Source organism: Hyposmocoma kahamanoa, unplaced genomic scaffold (assembly GCF_003589595.1).
Source record: "Hyposmocoma kahamanoa isolate Upper Pololo Valley unplaced genomic scaffold, ASM358959v1 166, whole genome shotgun sequence".
Lineage (NCBI taxonomy): Eukaryota > Metazoa > Arthropoda > Insecta > Lepidoptera > Cosmopterigidae > Hyposmocoma > Hyposmocoma kahamanoa.
Window position 1 is genome coordinate 1,043,329 of NW_020653601.1, and position 24,164 is coordinate 1,067,492.

Below are 24,164 nucleotides of genomic sequence, written 5' to 3' on the forward strand. Positions count from 1 at the left end.
ATAATAATACGAATGAACCAATACAAATGGAAGTACACTAAGTCAAGTAATTCAAAACAAATTAGCAAAACTTCCCGTAATCTTCTGATAGATATTCTAACTCGCTCTACCTCGGTCCTTTGGGTGGGATTAGAAACAGAATAAATGATGGCGTATCAGCCACCTCCTTCACCTAGAAATATCTTTTAAGTTGTCAAACCTTTTACAATTTTATTTAAGTAGTCAAAAAAAAGATCTCGACGTTCGTCAAACCATTCAATTGTGTATAGTCGATGTTTTAATGTTATTTATCTGTTAGTCGAATGTTGTATATTCATGTGTGAAAGATAAAAAAATATATAAAGAAAAAAAACAAAAATATATGAAATGTTACATATTTATTGTTTCATTTATTTCATTTGTGGTTAATACCACAGATAATATATTATAATTCTATACTAATACTGATAACCAATCTCGTAATCAAGCTTGACGTTCTCTTGACCCTACAAGAAATGTCGCACTCGTAACTCCGCTAAAATCGGACGCATATTTTGATAAATAACGTTGATCAATAGACGGTACCAAGTAAACCCGCGATGCTATTGTAATTATATTGGAAAAGGCCAATTTTTGTCAAGGTTTATTGCTTTTGTTCAGACGTTGATTATTTATACAATAACATAATAAAATCGCAAAGAGCTGAATTAAAGGAAAAGTTAGTGCTAAAATTAAGTAGTTTCGAGAATAAATGCAAGGAAGTACCATCTATACAATTGATTACAAACTAATAAATAAAAAAATATATCTTTGAGAAATCTTCGACTTATTATCTCTCCAAAGACAGTTTCTTGTTTTCACCAATTATCTTATTTATAAATGAATTTTAATTAAACATTCCTAAAATTTTGTTTATACAGTTTTGCATTTATTTTTTATATGTATTTCTTATTGGTATGACATACCACGATTTTTCGAAATCCAATATTTCACATTTTTATTTAATCCAAGTGTCGCCATCTATGATGTTAAATATGTACTAAAACTAAACAACCAATGCCCCATGGTAATACCTAATTAAATAATAATATAGGTTTCAATTTGGATTTATAATTTCGATAACTCTTTAAAAGGGTATATAGCACAATAATCATCTTCAGTATTTCAGGCATTTTAGGCATTATTTTCTCCGTTTTGATTTTTTGCCATAAGCGCCCTTTCAACAAATGGCGACAGTATTATACTTAAAAAAACGATCATTTAATTTTTCAGTAAAAGTCTAAAAATATAACGAATAACGTTAAGTCAAAACGCGCGACTCTATTGTTACTAGTCCGTTCACTCCTCGCTATTTGCTCGCGAAATGTCACTCCTTTATCAGCTGAAGCGAAACTCTAATCATTCGTTCTTTTATTCATTCAGTAGCTAAATTGTCGTCGTCAATAGTAGTTGTGTTGGTATTTTGCGGAGTTTTTATCACATAAAAAGCCGTAAATTCGTATTTTATCATAGTAATTACGTCAACACGATCCATAGTGCTCGGTTATAAAACATGGAGACTACAATGCTGTTTGGGGGCGTAGAAGGGTATGTTTTCATACTGTTTATATTTTTTTAGCTCACAAATAGTACATAGAATTGAAAGGGGAAAAGTTTGCCTTGGAATATGCAATCCCAGGCGTTTCGAAATCGTTTTAATTTCAATACAAACTCGTAGTTAATTATCGCTTTGTTATAAAAGTACTACGGGTAGTTATTGTCGCTGCAGTGCATAATTAACAGAGCTCCGTCATTTTTTAGTAAGAGTGTAGTTTATTATTATAAAATACCTACTACATTTTTTGTCACAAAGTAATAATTTAAAAAAGTAATTTTATATAAACATTATTTACTATATCTTTACGAAATCTTAATTATTTTAATGTAAAGGATAAGAAATACAGGAAAACTTAATTACTATTCAGCAATATAAACAAAAAACTGTCTAAAACAAAAATTTTAGTATACATTCAATCACCTTTTTACATTCACTTGTTTTGTTCAATCACACGTAAACATTCCAAAGTGAACCGACCAATCGCAAAGCAGTAAATCAAAGGCTTGACCGTCACACCGACAAACTGCATTACAAGTAATAGCGAATCTTTCTTGTTTAATAATTGGGTTTATTTTCCAGTGACACCATTTTTAAGGCATTCAACAATATGTCGCATGCCTTGAATGTTTTACGCTTTAAATGTGAACTTGAACCAGAAACATTTTAAGGATCTTGAACGATGTTTTGTTATTCGTATTTGCATATTTCTATTATTTGCTTATGAGATTTGTCTATGAGAATTGTTTACGTTGTTATATTATCATTGCTTACGTTAGATTGTAATGTTTGTTTGAGACAAAGTGTTCTCAGTAGAAAGTTCTAGAGTCCAATAATACCTAAGTAATTCATTAAGTATGATTTATTCATTCAAGCCTCATTGAAATGCTGATTCTTACCATTACTATTCATAGTTTAAATCTCTATAGAAAAAGTAGCTCATGGCACTGCTCGAAAATATCTGAAAATTAACTTTGTCACAATGAATTAACTGCATTTTCTATTGCTAAATGAATTTGCACCTGTCGTGTTTTTTATTGGAATGTTTTTTTAATAAATGTTCACATTTGGCATCTTTGGTCTTCGATCGTTTATTTGATTATAGAGAGATACAGTCAACAGCATATCAAGCTGTACATATTTGTTCGTATATCGTGCAACGGAACCAGGGCGTCTAATCCCGTTCCCCTTCCGACATCCGAAGTAATTCTCGACCAAATCAAAAAGACGATTCAAAAGGTCGAGTATTACGTGGTATTACTTATTTGACTGTAATTGCTTTGGACGCATGTCGGACGGAGAATGGAGTAGATTCTAAGGGTCGTATTCTAGAACTCTACTCAATGCTCAAGGCAGGATTTGAGCAGACTTGAGTATGATTTCAAGCACTGGAAATACGACCCTAATGGCAAGGACTTGAGTATGATTTTCAGTGCTCACTGCAATACTCAAGTCCTGACTTGAGTATTGAGTAGAGTTCTAGAATACGACCCTAACATCCGTCACTGTGCTGCCGTCTGTAATTAATTATAAAAATCGCGCGTATAAATAATGCAGTTAATCCAATGCTCTATACAACGCATGCATTTTATTATAAAAAGAGTTACATAATGCCGTTTCCTTATTTGTCGGTGCGGTGCTTAACGAGCGCCTATATTTCAATGTGCGCTTCCTGATTGGCGTGGTTTGAACAGAAGCGGGAAGGGGTCGTTTCGGTTTAAGCAAGAAGCTTATGTACTACACTGGAGTTTGCATCAAGGATTGAATGTTGAAGACAAGGCCATTCACCTTTTCTGACGTGCTTTAAATCCTTTTTACACGTCGTGTCTAGTGCAATGCATGCAAAATAAACACCCCAAAAACGAATTTAGTACAGTTACTGAGTGACTTTTCTGAAATCTATTTTAAGATATAGTTACAAAGACACAGTGTGCATGCTTTTATGTTTTTTTAGTAGCCTCATTTCAAAAACGAACTGAAATTACCAAACAGAACTAAAATTAAAACTAAAGAAAGAGATGCAAACATAAGAATCTCCGTCATTTTTTCATGCCTCAGTTCGATGTGCGAAGTGTAGTATATAAGCTTCTTGGGTTTACGGTATACCACGCCAATCAGGAAGCGCACATTGAAATATAACGACTAGGTAAACTTTTTATACCGAGCGTACCGATACCGCACTTTTACCACACCGACAAGTCAGAAAGCGGCCTTAAAATTTCCAAGACAAAACCCCCGATACAAAACAATGTACTCTACATCGACATCAGAGCTGATGTCGATGCTACTCCAAATCGTAGTCTGTACACTGGGAAAAGGGCTATGATCTTTAAACAGCTGAACCGATGAATGAAACATAGCCAAGAACCATCGCAATGAAATTAAACATCAAATAACAAAAAACTGCCCTGATATCAGTCCACCAGTTTGGACGTTATGATGTCACGACAGTCATAGAGATACTAGACTTGCAACTCCCCTCTTATTGCGTCGGGGATCAAAAAATAAAGGTGTAGTACTAAAGAATATTACAATACAATAATGATTATGACTAATATATACCTTTTTAAATATTCGCACACCTACGTACCTTAGATAGATAGATAAAACGTTTATTGTCTTGCATCATACACACAACAGTATAATACAGTGAATGAATTAAAAGAGAAATACAGAAATGAAAATTAAAGAAAATAAAAACTAACAACAAGAAATGACTTTTTTTAATTCGAAAAATGAAATTACTAACCTAATGATGAACAGCTTGTGTGTGCTGCAGCAAACCTAATAATGTCTCAGTGCATAATTTGCCTAAAGGCAAAGCACTGTTTTTAGCCATCACCTTCGAGAGTAGTGCGTTGCGGTGCATCAAAAACAAAAGCAAAAAAATTGTGATAAGTTAATGTAGTGTGCATATGTGTTAGTATTTTTCGGTCAAGTTGCCTGGCGATGGCCGTGATCACGGGCTGATTTATTAATTATACAATTACATTGCACACCTTTAAAACTGACGCCACTCAAAACCTGGCAACTAAAATTGTGACGGTTATATTTTCAAATATATACTCTACTAATCAGTCATTACGAGTCTAATAACCCCGTACACTTGAGCCATTGAAACTCATATCAATTTCAATTAATATTTCTGAGTATTATACGGTTATTAACCCTTCGCATAACATTCGTGGGCTGTGTAAAAACTATAACATTGTATACAATGAAATAATTATGCAGAAACCTTTATTTAAATAATGTGGGTGTATGTAATGTTTGCAAATTCACCAAAGGTTATTTCCCTAATTTCGATGTCACCCGCAGAGTCAGACAATTACACCTCAAGGACTTCGCTATCTGCGATAATAATCCTCAGGAAATTGTGATAAGTTTGAAAGTAATTTATACTGTATTAACACTATCGCGTTCGCCACTCGACGAATCATTTGTATAGCTTTTGCCGAGACAAGCGTAGTCTTGCATTAGACGACTTTTGGGGTCGTATTCTAGAACTCTATTCAATGCTCAAGTCAGGATTGCACTGGCAACACAAGCACTGGAAATACGACCCTAATAGCAGGGACTTGAGTATGATATCAAGTGCTTTAAACCATACTCAAATCCTAACTTGAGCGTTGAGTAGAGTTCTGGAATACGGCCCTCAGTCCGTCTTTGCAACAAAGACATGAATATATTTAAATGTCATTTATCATGCAAAATAGCGAAATATTACTGTTATTTTAATCTCATGGTAGATGCACTGTTCACACATCCATCGTTTCATGTTTTCCGTGATATCGTAAGGTTTTTGTTTACTAGGGAAACCCTGTGACGCGACTGGCCCCAAGCATGCAACTATATGTAGGTTGTAGTGTAGTCTGGACAGCCATGTTGGTGTCTTCGTAGAGGTATGTCATTTTTTGACGTACCAGAAACTGTTTACGGTAGCTTCGACATTTTGAACTATTCCACAAAAATGTGTGTGATGTATGTGTAAAAACACGTTTCATGGTTATAAAACGTACATAACAATAATTGTAATTTAATATGGAGTGATTCATAGTGAGAGACAGTACGTTTTTTCGGTTCTGGAGTTTGATGGGAGTGAAAAGGGAACGAAGCAAAGTAAGAATGACGATGGAGAGAATTAGAGAACGATTCAAAATTTCAAAAGTAAGTGGCCAGGAATCAGAGGAAAGGGTGGTGAAAAGGTGGGATGACAATGAAAAGAGTTGCATCGTCACAACCTTATGTCGCGGGTATCATGAACACACTCATAGGTAGACAACCACAAATTACACCCAAACTCACGAGAGAAATAAGTGTAGGCCATACATTGACTTACAAATAAATGGACGACGGGTCTAATACAAAAACCACGAAAAAAATGTCCCAAGTCAACCTATTTAAACGTAGTGACATGTAAAGGAATATGAAAAACCTAAAACGTTGAATTTAAATTGTAATATCACCGCAGTACTGTCTAATTTGGCTTGCTTCGCTGTCAGTCGAACAAATGAAGACTAAAGCGTGAATGACGCTCTGTATACGATTTTAACGCCCTATAAGTTCGGACGCTTTAGCGCGGACCCGACGTCCATATAATTGTAAGTCAATGAGGCCATACAAATATCTTATTTCTCTCGGCCAGAGAATCTAGTCCGGGAATTTATGGCAATCCAGCATGGTAACCGTAAAGCCATGAAGGCAGTTAAGGTTTAATGATAAATGAAAATAAAATCTCTAAAATATGTTAAAGTCCAAGTGCTAATGAAATATGTTTTTCAGTTACGAAGAACGTCATCCGACATACAGTAGGTAGTAAATTTGCTAGTCAAGCTGCGCCAATCGCCATTCTGATCACTTTAACAAATTGTATGCAATTGCTCTCAAATAAATCTCAATCTACGTGTGCCTATTTATATTATTGCTAAGAGACTGGCGTGGTGGTACGCATGTACGAAGAAATAAAAACTGTTATTTACAAATACACAATACGAAAGAAATTAGTGGCATTAAAGCTGATAAAATTAGCCAGCTCAGTTCAATGCCTGAGACAGACGCCTATAAAATGTTGAAACATGATAAAAGAAAATAACAAAGCACCTACAATCAGTAAGTGTAACACCGTCGCGTAAACAAGTCTGCAGTCTGCGAGCATGTCATGGATAAACCTACACATTCAATGAAGTTTGACAAACCCCAGGTCCTTGCAAATGAAGTCCGTTATCTACCCAAGATGCTGCGAGAGGCCATTGAAATTAAAAAACATCCTAATTTCAACAGGGAAGATGGTTTCTCCGTACCAGCAGTTTGGGATCCAGTATTTCCTCTAATGAAAAATCCCAAACAGACATAAGACTGCAGTACTACTTAATATGTTTTAGATTTTTCTAATTTCTATTATTAATGAATAATAAATTGAACTTAATAAAAATTCATTCGATAAAATAATTTGTAAAACTTAATATAGCGTAAATTGGAATGTTTTCTTTGTAAAATTAAAAATAAGGTATTTAATTAATAACTATTGTAACTATAGTGAAAAAATAGGGTGGTTTACATTAATATTAGACATAACTGGTTGAAGACTATACCACCTCAGTCAACCGTGACCATGGGACCTGTAAAGGGCCCGAAACGTCGGTTTGTTTGAAAAAACAAATATACGCGATTTAAATCCGGAAAAATAGTTTCATTTCCTAAAAATAAATATTCGTAAATAAATAAATATACAAACCCATTTTTATCACACATGGTGGCAAGTATTTTTATCATACAGCCATAGGGAGGTAATCATAATTTTTTAAATTTCTACACTCCTGCCGCTCGAGCGCCCTCTAGCAGCGCGGACAAATAGTCGCCTCGACCATCGTCGCGTAAAAAAGCAATGAACTTATTTATTATACTGAATGTTGTTTATTAAAACTAATATACAATAGTCGGCTTTATATAAATTCATCCTTTTTAAAACATACTTAGATACTATGGCATACCTACATGATGAAATTACAGGCACATGGGACTTGTCAACTTATGTCTCAGGGTGACGGGCGCAGTGGCAGTGCCGATCTTTGCGATCTGAAGCTTTGAGTGGCCCTGCAACTGTTATGGACAGGCGTGTAGCTTACCATCAGGCGCACGACTTCTTCGTCCCGTCACTTGATATTATTAAAAAAAACACATTGAGAATTTTTTTCTTTCATCCAGACGTCAAACAAATAATTTTAAATGCTTAAAAAAGTTTTTTACTTTATACAAGACTTTCTGAGATAATTAAAAGTTTTTAAATACTTATTCTGGCCATTTCAATCTGTCCCTGTGTACGTAATTGTCTACTTATCGCCCTTGTGACATAATGTGCTATCGACTTCCTAGGTTTTCGTAATTGTTACAAATTGGAAATGAAACATTTCATCTGACCCAAATCTCGTATTTGTTTTTCAAACAAACCAATGTTTCGGGCCCTTTATAGGTCTAATGATTACGGCTGCTAATAGGCAACGTAATATACTAGTTTAAAGTTTCGTGTTGAATTATAATAACATTATGAACGGTCAGTCTGTGGCAACGGTGGCAAAGGTAGCACCACCTGACTAAAATATCGATTTAAGAGGCACGTGTTAAAATATTTATTAAATCAATTCATATTAATCTTAATTTCACAGGTAAGCATATATTATTATACTTGAAATCGTCATGCTGATTAAACTCAGCCGCTCATTCGTAAGGCAGCCCCTGAGAAGAATGAACAAGAAACTTTAGGGGTTGCTCTTTGTAAATAAACATTTGTACAATTTTTTTTTTTCGAACATCATAATGGATCGAGACTACTTCCAAGATCTCAACGGGTTACTACCACGGATTTTTGTCATCCAAGTACACAGAAGTTGTATAATAACCAATGGTCGGAATAAGGAGTTCCAAATATATGTATAGCCATATACATATAAGCATCGTCAACTGCATCAGTATTATTAGCATCTTCATCATTATCTTGTGAGGTTTCGTCCAGGGAAGTACTGCCACCAAGCAGATTTACTGTAATGAAATGTTTTTTTTTGACATGACACCACTAAAATTCTTTAAAATCCAATTATGACTTACAACATAGACGTCCAACATCCTACGATGCAGTTAAACCATTTCCGGAGATCCGGAATTCGAAAAAAGTATTTAATTAAAATTTGGTAACCACCAACAACAACTCTCTATCACTCCTTGAGCTATATGTATACATGTATCTATGTATGTGGAACACCTTTTACCGACCATTGATAAAAACCTTTAGTATAAAGTTTTTGTTTCACTATATTTATATATAATCGCCTTTATCGCTTTTATCCCCGTTTGTTATGTTTTTACAAAAACATTATCTTCAATATTTTACCTAATACATGCCAGTAATTGATAATCCTAGCAAACCATCGATGTGTTATCGTCAGATAAGAAGATATCTATGATCTTGAACTTGGGCGTAGGATAATGTGCAGCATAGATGGTCTGCGATATTAGAAAGTATGTTCCACACGTGGCTGTTCACTCTCTACAAGTGATTTCTCTATCAGATATTGACTTTAAAGTAGTTTGTGCTAAATAAAAGTGTCTGCGTTGTTAAAAAGTTAAAGTGAAGTATTTATTTAGATTTCACTTAAATACCAAAAATGACTTATCTTCTGAATTTTTTAAGAGTGGAAGGATGCTGAAAGCTGACCTAATAATTATAAAATCAACGAAGAGCCATTTTTAATTTTAAGTTTTAGTTTATGCCTAGTTAACAATATATTTTTGTATATTTTTCGAAGTCCGGAATAAAGAAATTATAAAACATTGTATTTTAGAATAAATGCAAGAACACAACGCAATTGATTTAGTTTGATCATAGATTATGTAACGTACGTACTTGTACGTACGTTTCATTATATGCATGAATGAATGTTTACCTACCTAAGGTATTGGTTATTTTATATTACATACATAAAACATTAAAGCTTAACAATATCTAATCAAATAATCAATTGAACAGTAATGACATAAATTAAAAAATAAACACAATTTGAGAAAAATGTTTAGACAATATTTAAATGAGAGATAAGAAGTTAGCAAAGGAACGTTTTGACAAGAGGCCAATGTCAATGTCACATTTTGATTGAGACAGCGTGACCATTTGTGGCATATTTATGGAAAAAAATAAAGGAAAGGAGCTGCCCTATCTACGAAATAAACGTCTCTATCTAAACGGAATTGAAAATGGAAAATGTCCACCACAAATGGCGGATTTCTTTAGTGTTGTACCATAATTATCGATAAGTCAATATCGACATGCAAATGTATGGCTAGAATGTTGAACATGTTTTTTTTTTGTTATGTTTGTAATTTGTATAGTTTACTGTAATCAAAGTATGATTAAAATGTTTAATTAAAGTAGATCAATATTCATTGTCATATGGGAATATCCGGGATGATAGATATGAGATTTTGAATTTGTTGTCTGTATATTCTGCACTTCAATTAACATTCTAGAAGTATTTGGCTGTACTGTTGGCTGTAGAGTAAACAAGTATTCTTGCAATACATATTGGTCGAGCTTAGGCCAACGCGAGCTCAGCAAATTGATATGCAGCTAGTGCTGTTGTCTACACGCTCGACAAGTTTGAAATAGAGCATTACAAACGGCCATTGTCGATGAGTTTTGTGTAGCTGCCCACACGTTGGTCGCTGTCTGTTATCATTTACATTGAAACTATATGGATGACGTACAAGTTATTGCAGCTGCTGCTATTTATTATTGGGCACCTATAATTATTACGTCAGTGCATCTAATACATGTTATATAATGTTTGAGTTGTCAGTGGGGAAAAATCGTAAACGAGTGGATGGTTTTAAGGAACTGAGAATGCCTAGCAATGTCTCTTGTTTACTCAAAATTAAATATAAAATTATTTACCAATAAATACGACGATGGAATTGCATTATCATGTAATCTAGTTACATTCAAAGTTCAATTAAAATTTGACTCTTCAAAATGGAGCGAGCAAACGAAGTTGATATTTGATTCAATATTTATGTTCGGCAATCCTATAATTTCCAACCATTCTTTCTTTCTTTTTTCATTTGTAATTTTAAAATTTACCTAAACTTTAAAAATAATAATAATAACCTCGTAGTAAATTGTTTTAATAACAGAACATCGATAATATGTCTGCTTACAAGAACAACACTATCTCAAAATAATCAACCTCTTTTCAACAATCTTCCAAATATAGTAACAAACACGCAATCTAAAGTAACCAAAGCAAAATTCGGCAAGACTTATGAATAAACTACTTAAATGAGTCTAATTACATCAGATATTTGGGCTATTGTGTGATTTATAGACAAAAAAATAATAATGTGGTGTAATGTAACATTCGGTTGATTTCCGCCTTTTCTACTGCCGCACCCCTTAATACCGCAGCGACGCATTTTAATCAATACTTAATTGTTCTCACTGTCAATATTTTTGCCCAAATTTATTACAGTTCATGCGAATAATTCAATAAAACATTTGGCCAAACATTGATTTTGACATCTCATGTACTTTCCTTTGACGACCGGATACGGATGTCAAAGGGTACTCCAAAAATGGTAAAATGAGGACAGTTGGCATTTAAGATTACGTATTTTCGATTCTCGTGTTTGACACAAATCAATGTAGTGCTATCTCTTTTGTCATTCGACGACACGCAGTAGTTAAACAAAGACAATAAAATGTTTATGTTTTCAACGTCTAAATGCATCATATGCATATAACGTCTGATTTATATATATCAATATGACATGTACTTTGTTTTCCATGGTCTGATATTTGGGCGGATTTAATTTTTATTCATTTCCATTGCGGCAGAACATGTTAACGTTGTATAAAATGTAGCAGAGTTTCGCAGATGTGGGAATATTCAACAAGTTCTTTATATTTTTGGCCACAAACTGAAAACTTGTTGTTTTCTGCTACTACAATGTGCTAACATATCCTATATCAACTTTATAACCCCAGCTTTTACAGGATGTACTCAATCAGCTTTTTCGATGCATTGATAATGAATCACAAATATTGATAGGCCTTTTTAATGCACGTCGTCAAACGCACTGGGAGACGAAATACACGGCATGTCGCCATCCTTTTAGCGATTAATAACAATCATTTTGTAGGAGATAAAACGGTGCCTACATTTATTTATAAAAACCATGAAAACAACTTCGAAAACAACGTCAGTGATAGCGTGAATAACAAACGCGATAGAATGCTTCAAATCTTTCTATTACACGATGCCACGATAACGATTAACTCATGAATATTATCTTATCTAAACTGAGCTTTCATTATGTTTCATCGAAAGGTTTCATAAAAACAATATAGGTTTTTAGTTATTATTTTCATATAGCCTTTTGTTACTTGCCGAGGACTTTGAGTGCACAAATCTACATACAATCTTTCTCCTGAAGTGGTTTGTGAGTAGTCCTGAAGGGTTCGACCAGTCAGCGGTAGCTTCCAACGTCCTTATTGGCAACATTAGTATAAATTTTGTAAGTTTATGTGGGCAATAGAGTTACCTTGCCTTCGCTCTTCTTTGTTCCGATCTTAAGTGCACTGTGTTAAATAAATTTAATAAAAGTAAATATTAAGTATTTCACTTCCAAACTATACGAAATAGCAGGTCATGCAAGTCCTCATTGGGTTTACTTTTCAGGACAACAAATTTCAGTTTGGCCTGCACACTTTGAGCCACATCGATCTTGTACTATAAATGTCTTGTAAAAATCATAATTAAAAAAGGTAGATAGATATACGCTGATTTATGGAAGATGTTTGCTTTTGAAATCTAAGCATGATTTTCATTAGTTACGACCACAGAACAATAAAGTAGAAGTGGTTAATTAGCGCAGCACACATGCCAACAGCAGGGGCAGTCCCGCCTACTTGAGCCCTGTCCGCCATTTTCGCTTTGTAGGTTACGGTAGTGTCAATTATTTCGCGCAAATTCACTAAAATTGTAAGAAAATCCCTTATTGTTTTGGCGTGCAAAAAAATGCTTCACGAGTGTTTTGTTAATTTTAAACTTAATTGATCGAAATAATGTTCATTACATATTTCACAATGTATGCGTTAAAGAAGACATCTGTTGTTCAGATGATGTAGCCCAGCTACAGGCCGCAGGATGGCAGTACGTTGAATAAAATTTCAATATTTTTCAATATTTTTTTATAATTTCAAATCAAAACTTCGTAACTTGCAATGAAGGTATTGAACGTTCATCGATATAACGACTGGTTTAAATTATATTGACAGTCCACAATTCGTTGCATCTTTTTACATCGTCTTGGGTCAAAATTGATGGGTAAGACTAGCACAGGATCGTGTTGGATGGCACAAACTATGGGAGGCCTACCCAAAAAAAGGTGGAGTCGGACTGTGGATGATGATTAAATGCAGAAGTGGAATGGAAATATCAATTTAGCTTTAGCGAGATTCCCTATGATTTCATTGCTCATTGCTCATTCTGTTTTACATGGTCATTTTCTGATTTATTTTAGGGGAGCAACACACTCCAATCTAGTTGTATGCGATGAGAACGGCAAAGTGATCGGCAGCACGAAAGGCCCTGGCACCAACCACTGGATGCTCACCATACCAGGATGTGCTGACCGAATAATTGCCATGGTCAACAAGGTTAAAGACGAGATGGGAATACCTAGAGATAGACCTTTGGATTGTTTGGTAAGTGCTTTTAATAATCGATCCGTCTGTGGGTCTGTCTTTATGGTCAACAAGGTTAGAGACGAGATGGGAATACCTAGAGATAGACCTTTGGATTGTTTGGTAAGTGCTTTTAATAATCGATCCGTGTGTGGGTCTGTCTGTATGTCCCCGAACATGTAAACGGAAAATACGCTGCCCTGAAAAAAATTCCTTTATGCTTCCAACAAGTTAGAAGAGAGAGGATATACTCGCTTGTTCAAAAGGTCATAAAACTTGGTGTGAAAAGCTATATCATACCGATGATAGAAACACAAAAAAGAAATTACTTTTATACTGATATTTTATGTTTCATGCTCGTAGGGCTTGACGCTATCCGGGTGCGAGCAAGAAAGTAGCAACGCCGAATTGGTAGCGTGTGTGAAAGAAAAAGACCCCACTTGTGCTAAGGAGATATATGCTGCTTCTGATACTGTTGGCTCGTTGTACACCGGAGCTCCAGAAGGAGGCATGGTCGTTATTGCCGGTGAGTGTACCCCACATATATTTTTATCCTATACTATCCTCCATTACTCGATATTGTATACAGCAAACATGTGCTTTATTGACAGGGAACATATTCTGGTACGTCCTTTTTTATCTATTTTTTCAGTATCGATTTTTTTTAAATTTCGTCTCTTTGTTGTTGGGGGCGCTATATCAAGTTGTAATAGATGCACGTGTCAATGCTTGGCGTGGATCTCCTCTGTATATTTATATAATATGGAGATTCCTCTGTATATTTATATTATAATATAATATGCAGACCATATTTCGTTTCTTTTTCTTATCTTGTCGATACTTCTTTTATTTTAGAGCAATATTGACTTTGAAGAATATATTGCCACCTTGACTGCGTCATCCGTGGCCGCGTAGAGATGTATATTCGTACAGGTGTTAGAGCACTCGCATAAACTATATGGGTAATTAGATAGATACTCCCTGAGTAAATAATATATTATTTTCAGAAAGAAAGTGTTTTGCCGTTATACCATACTGTGACAAGTAGCAAGAAGACAGTAGTATTTTTATTGATTTTTTGCATAAAATTACACAGCATTACAGCAAAATACCAAGGCACTGTGAGACTCATAAATAGCCTTGTATTTGAGACATATGTATTAATAATTCACAGAAGACACGTTCATCCATCCTTTCACAAAACCCCAAACATTCATCACACACAGCCACCCATCCACTAGCAAAAACACAGTCTGGTGCAGATACAAGAAGGGCATTAAGACAGTGCAGAGCGCGAGCAAGCGGTGATTTACTCTGAGACACAGTGCGCACCGTCGGCACTGCCAGCAGATGATGAACGCGTGGCCGTTAATTAATATTATTTAATTCTGGGCAATCGGAATCTCCTCGCAATATACCACCAGCAAAAGTCAGTAGACCATAATTGCGTCTTACTTCTAAATAATTAAACCCCACGACGCAAAGGAGGAATTTCGTAGGGTATAAAAATGGGTAGCACCCATAAATTTTCTTATACAAGAATCTCAGAAATGTCTTGGATTTTCTCCAGACGCAGGGCGTAGACTTTCTCGTGAGGGTTCCAAATAACTGTAGGTATTTAGAAATACAAAGAGGAGACATATTTTAAAGTTTTTCATTTTAATTCAATATAGTTAACTAAATCCGGCGGTTCTTGTTAAAATTTATATAAATACAAATTGATCTCGATATTAGTAGCCCAACGGTCAAAATAAGAATAAAGAAGGCGATAACGTAATTAGTAATCATTAGAACGTCGTAACATTCACAACAACTCAGTCATTTTTGGGAAAGTTTTATCTTCTTTTACAATCTATCGATAAAACTATCGACAACAACTACATAACTATTTCAAATTTTGTGAAAACTGGCAACCCTACAAGTGTCGTTTTCCTCCGTCTTCAAAAAAGACAATATAACCGTCATTGTGAATAAAAACCGCCGAAGTATTTAAATAACCGGCAATCTGTCTCACTACCGCTACACATGTCTCTCAACCCTGACATTGGCAAAATCGTCGCGCAAAACGACGGAGCCATAGACACAAAAGTTGAAGTTGAAGTTGACTATTAGTGCTGGGCTAAAAATAAAATTTTTATTCCGGAAGTACGTCATAGAAATGACAGCTTCCTTGGCGGAACTTTCAAAACTCTATTTCACTCTTTGTTTTTTTTTCCCCAATAAGTATTAGTTTAAAAAAATAATTACGAATATGATGGCAAAACATGAAAACAATGTGCTATTGTCAATTAAAACATTCTTTATTAACAAACAACAAAGTCGCAGTAACAAAATCCTGTCATCCGACTTTATTGCATCTTTACAACAAAGTCGCTGGTAATTATACACAATAAATTATTATTATGTTTAACAAAGACTTCTTTATTAAGCATAATTTATTGAAGAAGTTTCCTTTTCACGTGTAGAACGCAAAGATCACTCAATAAATGTTATTGTTAACTAGATCTATACATGTATATGTGTTACAATACCTCAAATCATATTATAGGCGAACCGCCTTTTCGTCTTTAGACACATTTGATGTAACAAGTCGCCCACCTGATTTTCTTTTATAATACTAAGTATCGAGACGAACAAGTCGTGTGCCTGGTAGTAAGCGTCACGCCTGTCCCTAACAGTTCCAGTGTCACTCAGAATAGAATAGAATAGAAAACGTTTATTTGCCAGAATACAGTCTGTCTAGTTCAATGTATGCGGTAGGGAGTGATGGTCCCTAATTAGGGCGCCTTAATTCAAAAGTTAACCCGATTTCAAGGGCCCTGCATCGAGGGTGGGTTTATTTCTATTTCCATTGTGTAACAATACACGAAAACCTAAAAACTGGAATTAATATACACCTGTTTGAATTCAACAAGCAACCTAACGCTTTTAAATCGCAGCTCTCATATTCTTTGAGTCAATCAGAGGCCAAGGTGACTTCTGTTGATCAACGCTCGGGATCATAATTGGGTCATTCTCGTTTGAAACGGGGACAGAAGGTCATTTGATAACCTTTTCACCTTGACTTCGGACCTCAATACATAAGGTCTTTGATAGTGATGTTATATTCTGACGGAGCATTGTGTTTTATGTGTTATGTGTGTGTGATAAATTGTATTAAATTAATAAGAAATATAATAATAATAAATAAGTATTTTAGTAGCCCTAGAGCTTGTGATAGAGTTCGATCGAGCGTTAATTTTTAATTAACATTTTAACGTTTAATTTTTAATGTGTGCTTAAGTCATTTCCCGAGTCCCGAAAAGATCGGGACAATAAAAATTGTCTTCAAGGTAGTCTCAATTTTCTGTCTCAGTTTAGGTAAAAAAACTCTACCTGTACGATCACTGGCAATCATATAATAGTATTAATTAATACTATGAATTGTTGTAGTTATCGGTCAAAATACATATATCTGGATTTTTCGGCGTGAGGATTGTCTCATAATGAAAATATTTTTAACAGACTTAACAAAGAAGGTTTTATACTCCATATTTTGTTAGTCTTAAATCAGGGTTGTTAACGTTAAAGGCACTATTGGTGAATAATAAATTCTATTATAATAAAAATTTCTATTTGGTTTTCATTCACTGTATGTAAAGTGCTGTATGAGTGTAGTGGAAAGTAAAGTCTAAATGCAGTTACAGTGATTTTTAATTATATTACCATACTTATCATGCAATCCTAAACAAAAAGATTTTAAGTATTGAGCGTGTCTTTCAAGGTTTAAATAAAATGACTCGAGATTGAAAGTGACAACCCTGACTAAAAACATAAAAATCAATGTCGACGCAATCATCTACAGAATTAGTTCATGGTAATATTAGGTTATGTAGAAGACAGCTAAAGCAACCGCTGGTGTAAAAAATCACAAAATGTTACGGCGTATTATTGAAATAAAAAAATTAAAGACGGAAAAAATACACGTTTATCTATGTCGTTGCTGATTACTCTAAAATGTGCGCTATTTATAGTTTTATTTAAACTAACCACTCGGTTGGCTAATCATTTTCGAACATTATAAATTATGATTTTTATGTTGTCACGGACGATGTTTTTTTTTATAATATCAAGTGACGGGTTGAACGAATCGTGCGCCTGATGGCAAGCTACACGCCTGTCCTTAACACTTGCAGTGCCACTCAGAGTTTTAAATCGCAAAGATCTGAGGGGCACTGCCACTGCGCCCGTCACCCTGAGACGTAAGTTGACAAGTCTCATGTGCCTGTAATTTCACCAGCACCCTTACCCTTCAAGACCGGAACACAGTAATACTAACCTTACTGCTTGGCGGCAGAAATAGGTAAGGTGCAGTTCTTCCCTGGACGAACCCTTTCACAAGGAGCTCTACTGCTACTAAACCATATTTAATATTCTTCGTGAAACCATATACAAAATCACAGTATTTTCAGAAAAGGTTTCAACAAGAATTTTTTGAAATTATTCAGGTTAATAAAATAAAAAAGCAACCTAACTTTGTACTTTGCAAAATGAGGTATTTCCATGGAAATCCAATAAATTTATTTTTAATTATAATTATTAATACAAAGATCGAACACTCAGAAAAAACACTAGAACACACAGAAAAAATTCCTTCGATCCGGTCGGATTCGAACCGACGTCTTCTTGCATACCGTGCTAGACGCTATACCAACTAAGCCACGGAACGAACCAACGGACCTCACGAATTTTTCTATGTGCTTGCGTCGTGTCTTTGTACTTGGTCTTTCAACGACTTTTTAGTCGTATCGTAGATCTTTGTATTAATAATTATAACAAACTAGTGGAGTAATTTCACAAAAAATATTTGAATATCAATTCAATAAAAATTTAATTATTTTGAATTGTTAACACCCTATATTCTTGTTATAAGCAAATTACAAAACACTACTGGAACTTGCAATGTTTTCATTTGACATGGTAGAGCCGTAAATGATCATAATAAATAATTGACAAGTCGATATGCGCCACATAACTAAAAAAATAATTTATTTATATAAAAATAGTTTATTTTAATACGCCTAAGCTCACATTTACGTAATTTTCTATTTAAAATATTAATTTTCCTTTTTTCAACAGGCACTGGATCGAACGCACTGTTGAGGACGTCAGATGGCGAACAGTACGGATGTGGGGGTTGGGGACATTTGCTAGGAGACGAAGGTGGTGGTATGTAGTCAAGTATACCTAAATAATATTGTTTAATTAATCATAGAGCATTTTAAAATTAACAAATTAAATCACAATTTGTTATTTTTATATTTTTTTTAAATTAGATGAAAATTAATACCTAATTAAAATGAACCGTGTAATAAATAAATTACTGAATAATATAATTTTTATTCTAAATTGACAATAATATTAATCTCTATTTCCCAAAAACACAACTCGGAGTATATTACTTTTTTGAAATACAACTTTTTATTATTGTTATATCTAATATACTTTTTGTTTGTAGAATTTTTTACTATGTTATATAACAGTTTTTATTATTTAACGAAGTAGTTGTGACCTGTACAGATTTACTTGTATCTCAGGGGTTGTATTACATTTACTGTTGGCACCTGGCTCTGTAGGTTGAGATAATAAATACCTACAAATATTTTTTTTAATTAGGTTAGCTTGTTGAACGTAATAATATTTTTTTAGATTAGATTTGATTTAGATTATTACATTTTCTGTTAGTTTAGGCTCTTAAAATAAAATATATGAAAAAATTGTTAACGAAAATGGAATAATGTCATTGTTTGTCATCGTTGTTTATAAAGCATAAAAATACACATTACGTCATTTGATGGCGACCAATCGCCACACCTGCCATCCAGGTGTTTACTCCCAAGGGGTTCAGTACGTATGGAATTGATCGGACAAATATTACGCATGACGTGAGACGCTATGTAATGCACATGTTTTTGTGGAAAAAACTGACGGTCACTCTACCGAAGTCAAGGGCTTTGGGAAAATCTATGCACGTCCTTAGTACATAGAATATAAGTGTCCAAATCTTTTAAATTCTTTGCTCTGAACTGAAAACTCATCATGCCACGTCGAATTGTATAAGCATGTCTCAATTATTGTAACTAAGACTTTGTTACTCCGGAGCATTTTTTGAATGTGGGTAATTTTATTTATGTCGCAAGTGGTGTAAGCTTAGTGGGAGGACGTTTACCTCTCACCTGAGAGGTCAACAGTTCGAATCCCTGTACATATGACTTTAGTTTTTTTTTTGTAATACCAAGTCGTGCACCTGGCGTTAAGCGACACGCCTCCATAACAATTGCAGTGCCACTCAGTGCTTTGAATCACAAAGATATGAGGGGCACTGCCACTGTGCCCGTCACCTTGAGACATAAGAAATCTAGATCTCGAAGAAGGTTCACAATTTTAGGAAAATTTGTGAAGTCCCCAACATCTAGCCATGCTGGATAGGAGGTTTCGGGTTCGATTTCCAGTAGGACCAATTTGGGGGAAAGAATTTTCTCTAATTCGGTTCAGTGTTCCGAGTAAATTTTTTGTCAAGTATGAAGCTTGTAATTTGATTAAGGTATTACTTATTTAATGGTAATTGTTTTGGATGTCCGACGGAGAACAATAGTTACAGGGCCAGATATGGCATGGTCTAACCTTTATCTTTCGAAAAGACCTGTGCTCGGAGACGTATAATAGGTTGGTCATCGTGATTATGCATTAAGAAAAAAATCCATTTTTTATTCAGCCTATTGGATAGCACACCGGTCAGTGAAAGCAATCTTCGACGATGTGGACGGCTTGGAACCATGCTCCTATGCCACAGACCGCGTATGGGAGGCAATCAAGCGGCATTTCAACGTTGACACCAGAATGGACCTACTACCTCATGCATACAAGGACTTTCAAAAGTCGCACTTTGCCGGTGAGTTTGTTTTTTTTTATAAATTTAAGATTAGAGTTGATAAGATGTCTTACTGTCTTCGTTTACGAGGTTGTGGAATAACGTGTATCTTTTTTAATAACAGTGATATTATATTCATAAGACAAGTAGGGTAACTTCACACAAAATTAGCACCGCGACTTGTATATGTGCACGCCTGTCGCGTGTCTTTTACGGACGCACAAATTCGCATAATCTCCCGGTGCACTCACGTTGCAAAGCGCGGGTTATCCCACGCGCTATTGATTATAGAATTGGAGCGTTCTGTCGGTGTTTAAAAATGGCATCAAATAGTAGACGTGTTTGTTGCAGTTGTTTGAACAAAACTACTTCAAATACAGAATTGTACAGCATTTCATTTCTATTTCAAAGTCATCCCATAATCGAGGTATCAATCCGCGATGCTGATGAAAACCTATAGTTTCGTGATGGTTTTTCTGACTGTAGTTGCGTTTGTGTTATTTATTTTATACGCAGGGAGGAAGAATTAAGGGCGGGAAAATTAACTTCATGAAATCGTCAACCTCATCGTCACTTGCCAACAGATGAGATGGAGGTTAAAGTAAAGGTAACGGGACTTACTCGCGTAGTATTTTAGTCGGAAGCGGTCCGACTAGTTTCGACCATAATCGATGGTCTACTTCAGGCGCAAGCCGTGTCTTCATGGCGCTCGGTATGCAGCTGCAGATGTTAGTGGTAAGGACTGTTCCCGACGACAATCCTACGGATAGCAGTAGCGAAGAAGAGTTCCAGAACGCGCTAACGCAACGTATCAGCCTCCCGAGTTCCCCACTGCGGACTGCGTCATCGGCGCGCGCGCAGAGAGCTAGCGCGCAGTGCTAGACGTGACGCGGTCGCGAACGTTGCACCCCATCCCTGAATAAGACCGTCGATTATGGTCGAAACTAGTCAGACCGCTTCCCGTGAGCCCCGTTACTTTTATATTATAATGTGTGATAACCGTGTTAGTTTTTATAATAAAATAGGTTAAATAAGGATTTTATTTTAATAATAATAAGCTTTGTTGGGACAAGGACTGCCAGGTTGAAATGGGACGGACACATCTGTTCGCATGCACCCATTGAGATCGGCTCACACAGCCACTTGGTGGATGCCGGAGAACGGCCAGCGATGACGAGGCAGACCAAGAAGGAGATGGCGGGAAGACTTGGACGCATATGTAGAGGACTAGTCTAACATTGCCTCAAACAGGAAACTGTGGAAGCCAAGAGGAGAGGCCTTTGCAGTAGTGGGACACATTAGGCTAATTAAATAATAATAATAAACAACACAAGCGCAACTTTTTTGCACGTAAATCGTCTTCAGTGGGTTCGCGGAGTAGCAAATTAATTTACTTCCATTTTTATTAAGAAGAATTTCCGCAAAATAACGCCTGAATCTATTAATTATTGAAATAAAACGCTTTTAAATATAGGTAATAAGCTTTTTATTTCTTGGCCTGTGGCATATTTGAACAACAAAATGGTCGTAGTGTTATGAAACTTATATAACATTTCAGGTTTAACAGTGGAACTAGCGTGTCTGGCCTCGCAAGGTGACCGTCTTTCCCAACAGCTGTTCATCGACGCAGGCGCAGCCCTAGCGGATCATATTGTAGCTTTATTAAGACATTCGAAGATGGATCGCATGCGAGTTGTGTGTGTTGGCTCTGTATGGAAGAGCTGGAGTCTTCTTCAACCTGGAGTGCTGAAAAGATTTGCTGAAAGAAAGGTTAGTAAACGCTATGGTTTTCTAAATAAAGATTCAAAGATTGATTTAAAAATATCAGAACCTATTTCTTCACCATTAAAGCGTGTATTCGAATACTTTAGGGCCAGCGCAAATCGGCGGACGGCAAAGGACAGAAAATTAAATTTATTAATGTATATTTTATGCTATAACAATTGTATTAAGGTATAAATTTCAATGCTCTGACTCTGAGACGCAGAGAGAAGCGCCGCGATGCTCCGAGGTCGGTCTCAAGTTTACAATGCTCTTGAGACCGACCGACTTGATTTATATCTTATTTCAAAACCTATCACAAAATATACATTAACGATATGAAACTATTTTTCTAACTAGTTAGTGTAGCCATAACTGTGGGACCTGTAAAGGGCCCCGAACGTTGCTTTATTTGAAAAGCAAATACATGCCATTTAGATCTGATAAATAGTTTTATTTCCTATGAGTAACAATCCCGAAAACGTAAAAACTCGATATAATATACGTCTTACGCTTATTACTTACTGTTAGCTTAGCTAGGTGTGTCGCGGCATGCGGGGCGAAGGCGGCAAGCAGTGCATTGTCCATGCCATAAAAATATAGGTTTGCTACTTAACCTAACCTAGGAATAAAAATTAATAAATATTTGCAAGGCAGGTGCAAGATATTGTAAAATATTAGATAGTATTTTGTCAACTAAATTTGACCAAGACAGTATATTAATTGGCAGAAGAGGAAAATGTAACAAAAAAGATTTAATACAATATTTTTCACAATTAAATAATTTAGTTAATATTAAAGAAATTATTTTGTTCGCTTTTCCCTTCAGCAATAGCCTCACAACAAGTGAAAATAATATGAGGCATAACTTAAATAAAACATTGCACAGTTTAACATTTCATTTTAGTGAATTTCATTTTATGGATACTAATAATTTTATTAGTAAATATTTTGATATGACTAAAGATAGGTATTATCTTACTAGTTATTTTAGGAGAAAGATAGCAAAGTTGCTATCATATTATATTAATAATTCAGCCAAATCGTTGGCTACCAGACCGGCTGCTTCTATAGAGCAGTCGATTGATATAGGTCAGTTTGCTGACAATAATCAATCTGTTAAAAAAATAATTCAATTTCTAATTATTTAAATTAATTAATAAGACAACGGAGAGATACTCTTGCAACACAGTGACAGTAAACAACCAACCTAAAACACACATAAATAAAATAAATTGTATATTAAACCTGGTGCAGCAAAATATTCAAGTCATGAAAGGTAAAGAGTTAGAAATAGAATTATTTATTAACCTGTAATAATATATATTCTTTGTATTACTGAGCACCACTTTTTATCTAAACATCAGTTCATGCTTAGCTTGAACAATCACCAGGTGGCTAGTTCGTTCTGCAGAGAAAAAGCTATTCATAGCGGCTCTTTAGTTCTTATTAAAAACAATTTAAAATTTAAAGAGCGTACATATATTGTGAGCCTATCTATAGAACGGACTATAGAGATATCCTGCATAGAGCTTGAACGGCTTGTTGTATTAAGCGTGTACAGACCCCCTCATTCATCTTACGAACTATTTGAAAAAAGATTAGATTAAGTTTTAGGCAAATTAAATAATCCAAATAAATATATAGCAATCCAAATAAGAATACAGAAGATATTCTGACAAATTTTATGAGTACTCGAGGATGATGTAATCCGCTCAAAGCGGCATGGTCGTGGCCGACTACTTAACATCACATTAGTAGTAATTTCACAAAATATAATTGAATATCATAGTAATAAAACATTGTAATATACAAACAACAAACTTCATATTAAATATACTTATACAATGTCCTGTGCCTTAACGTCCGCCAGTTTGCGCTGACCCTTATTCTCTGATTGTATGTTGCATTGATATTTAGAGGCGACTTTTTAAATTGCAGGTGAAAACAGAGCTGGAGCTTGTCCGCCTTCGAGTTTCTAGCGCAATGGGTGCTGCATGGCAAGCAGCTAAACACGTTAATCACGTTATGCCCCGAGACGACTCTGCCTTTTGCGAAGTGTTCTACACTTACCGACCAATGAATGTTATTACCAACGGTAAATACACTATTGGTAATGGAACGCAGCATTTAGAAACTGAAATGCAAAAATTTGAAAATGGCAAACAGGAAGAAATACACGGTGATTG

The 24,164-nt window shown here is 35.1% G+C and overlaps 1 protein-coding gene across 1 annotated transcript in view; it reads left to right on the forward strand.

Moving 5' to 3' along the window:
* Positions 1-1,463: 1,463 nt before the first annotated feature.
* Positions 1,464-24,164, forward strand: part of LOC113225528 (serine protease HTRA2, mitochondrial-like) — a 42,052-nt gene continuing 19,351 nt past the window's right edge. The window contains exons 1-7 of the mRNA XM_026457851.1: positions 1,464-1,566; positions 13,142-13,325; positions 13,668-13,830; positions 18,423-18,512; positions 20,059-20,235; positions 21,773-21,984; positions 23,917-24,073. Of these exons, the coding sequence (XP_026313636.1) occupies positions 1,532-1,566; positions 13,142-13,325; positions 13,668-13,830; positions 18,423-18,512; positions 20,059-20,235; positions 21,773-21,984; positions 23,917-24,073 (1,018 nt within the window). The 5' untranslated portion in view covers positions 1,464-1,531. The remainder of the gene's footprint in view (positions 1,567-13,141; positions 13,326-13,667; positions 13,831-18,422; positions 18,513-20,058; positions 20,236-21,772; positions 21,985-23,916; positions 24,074-24,164) is intronic.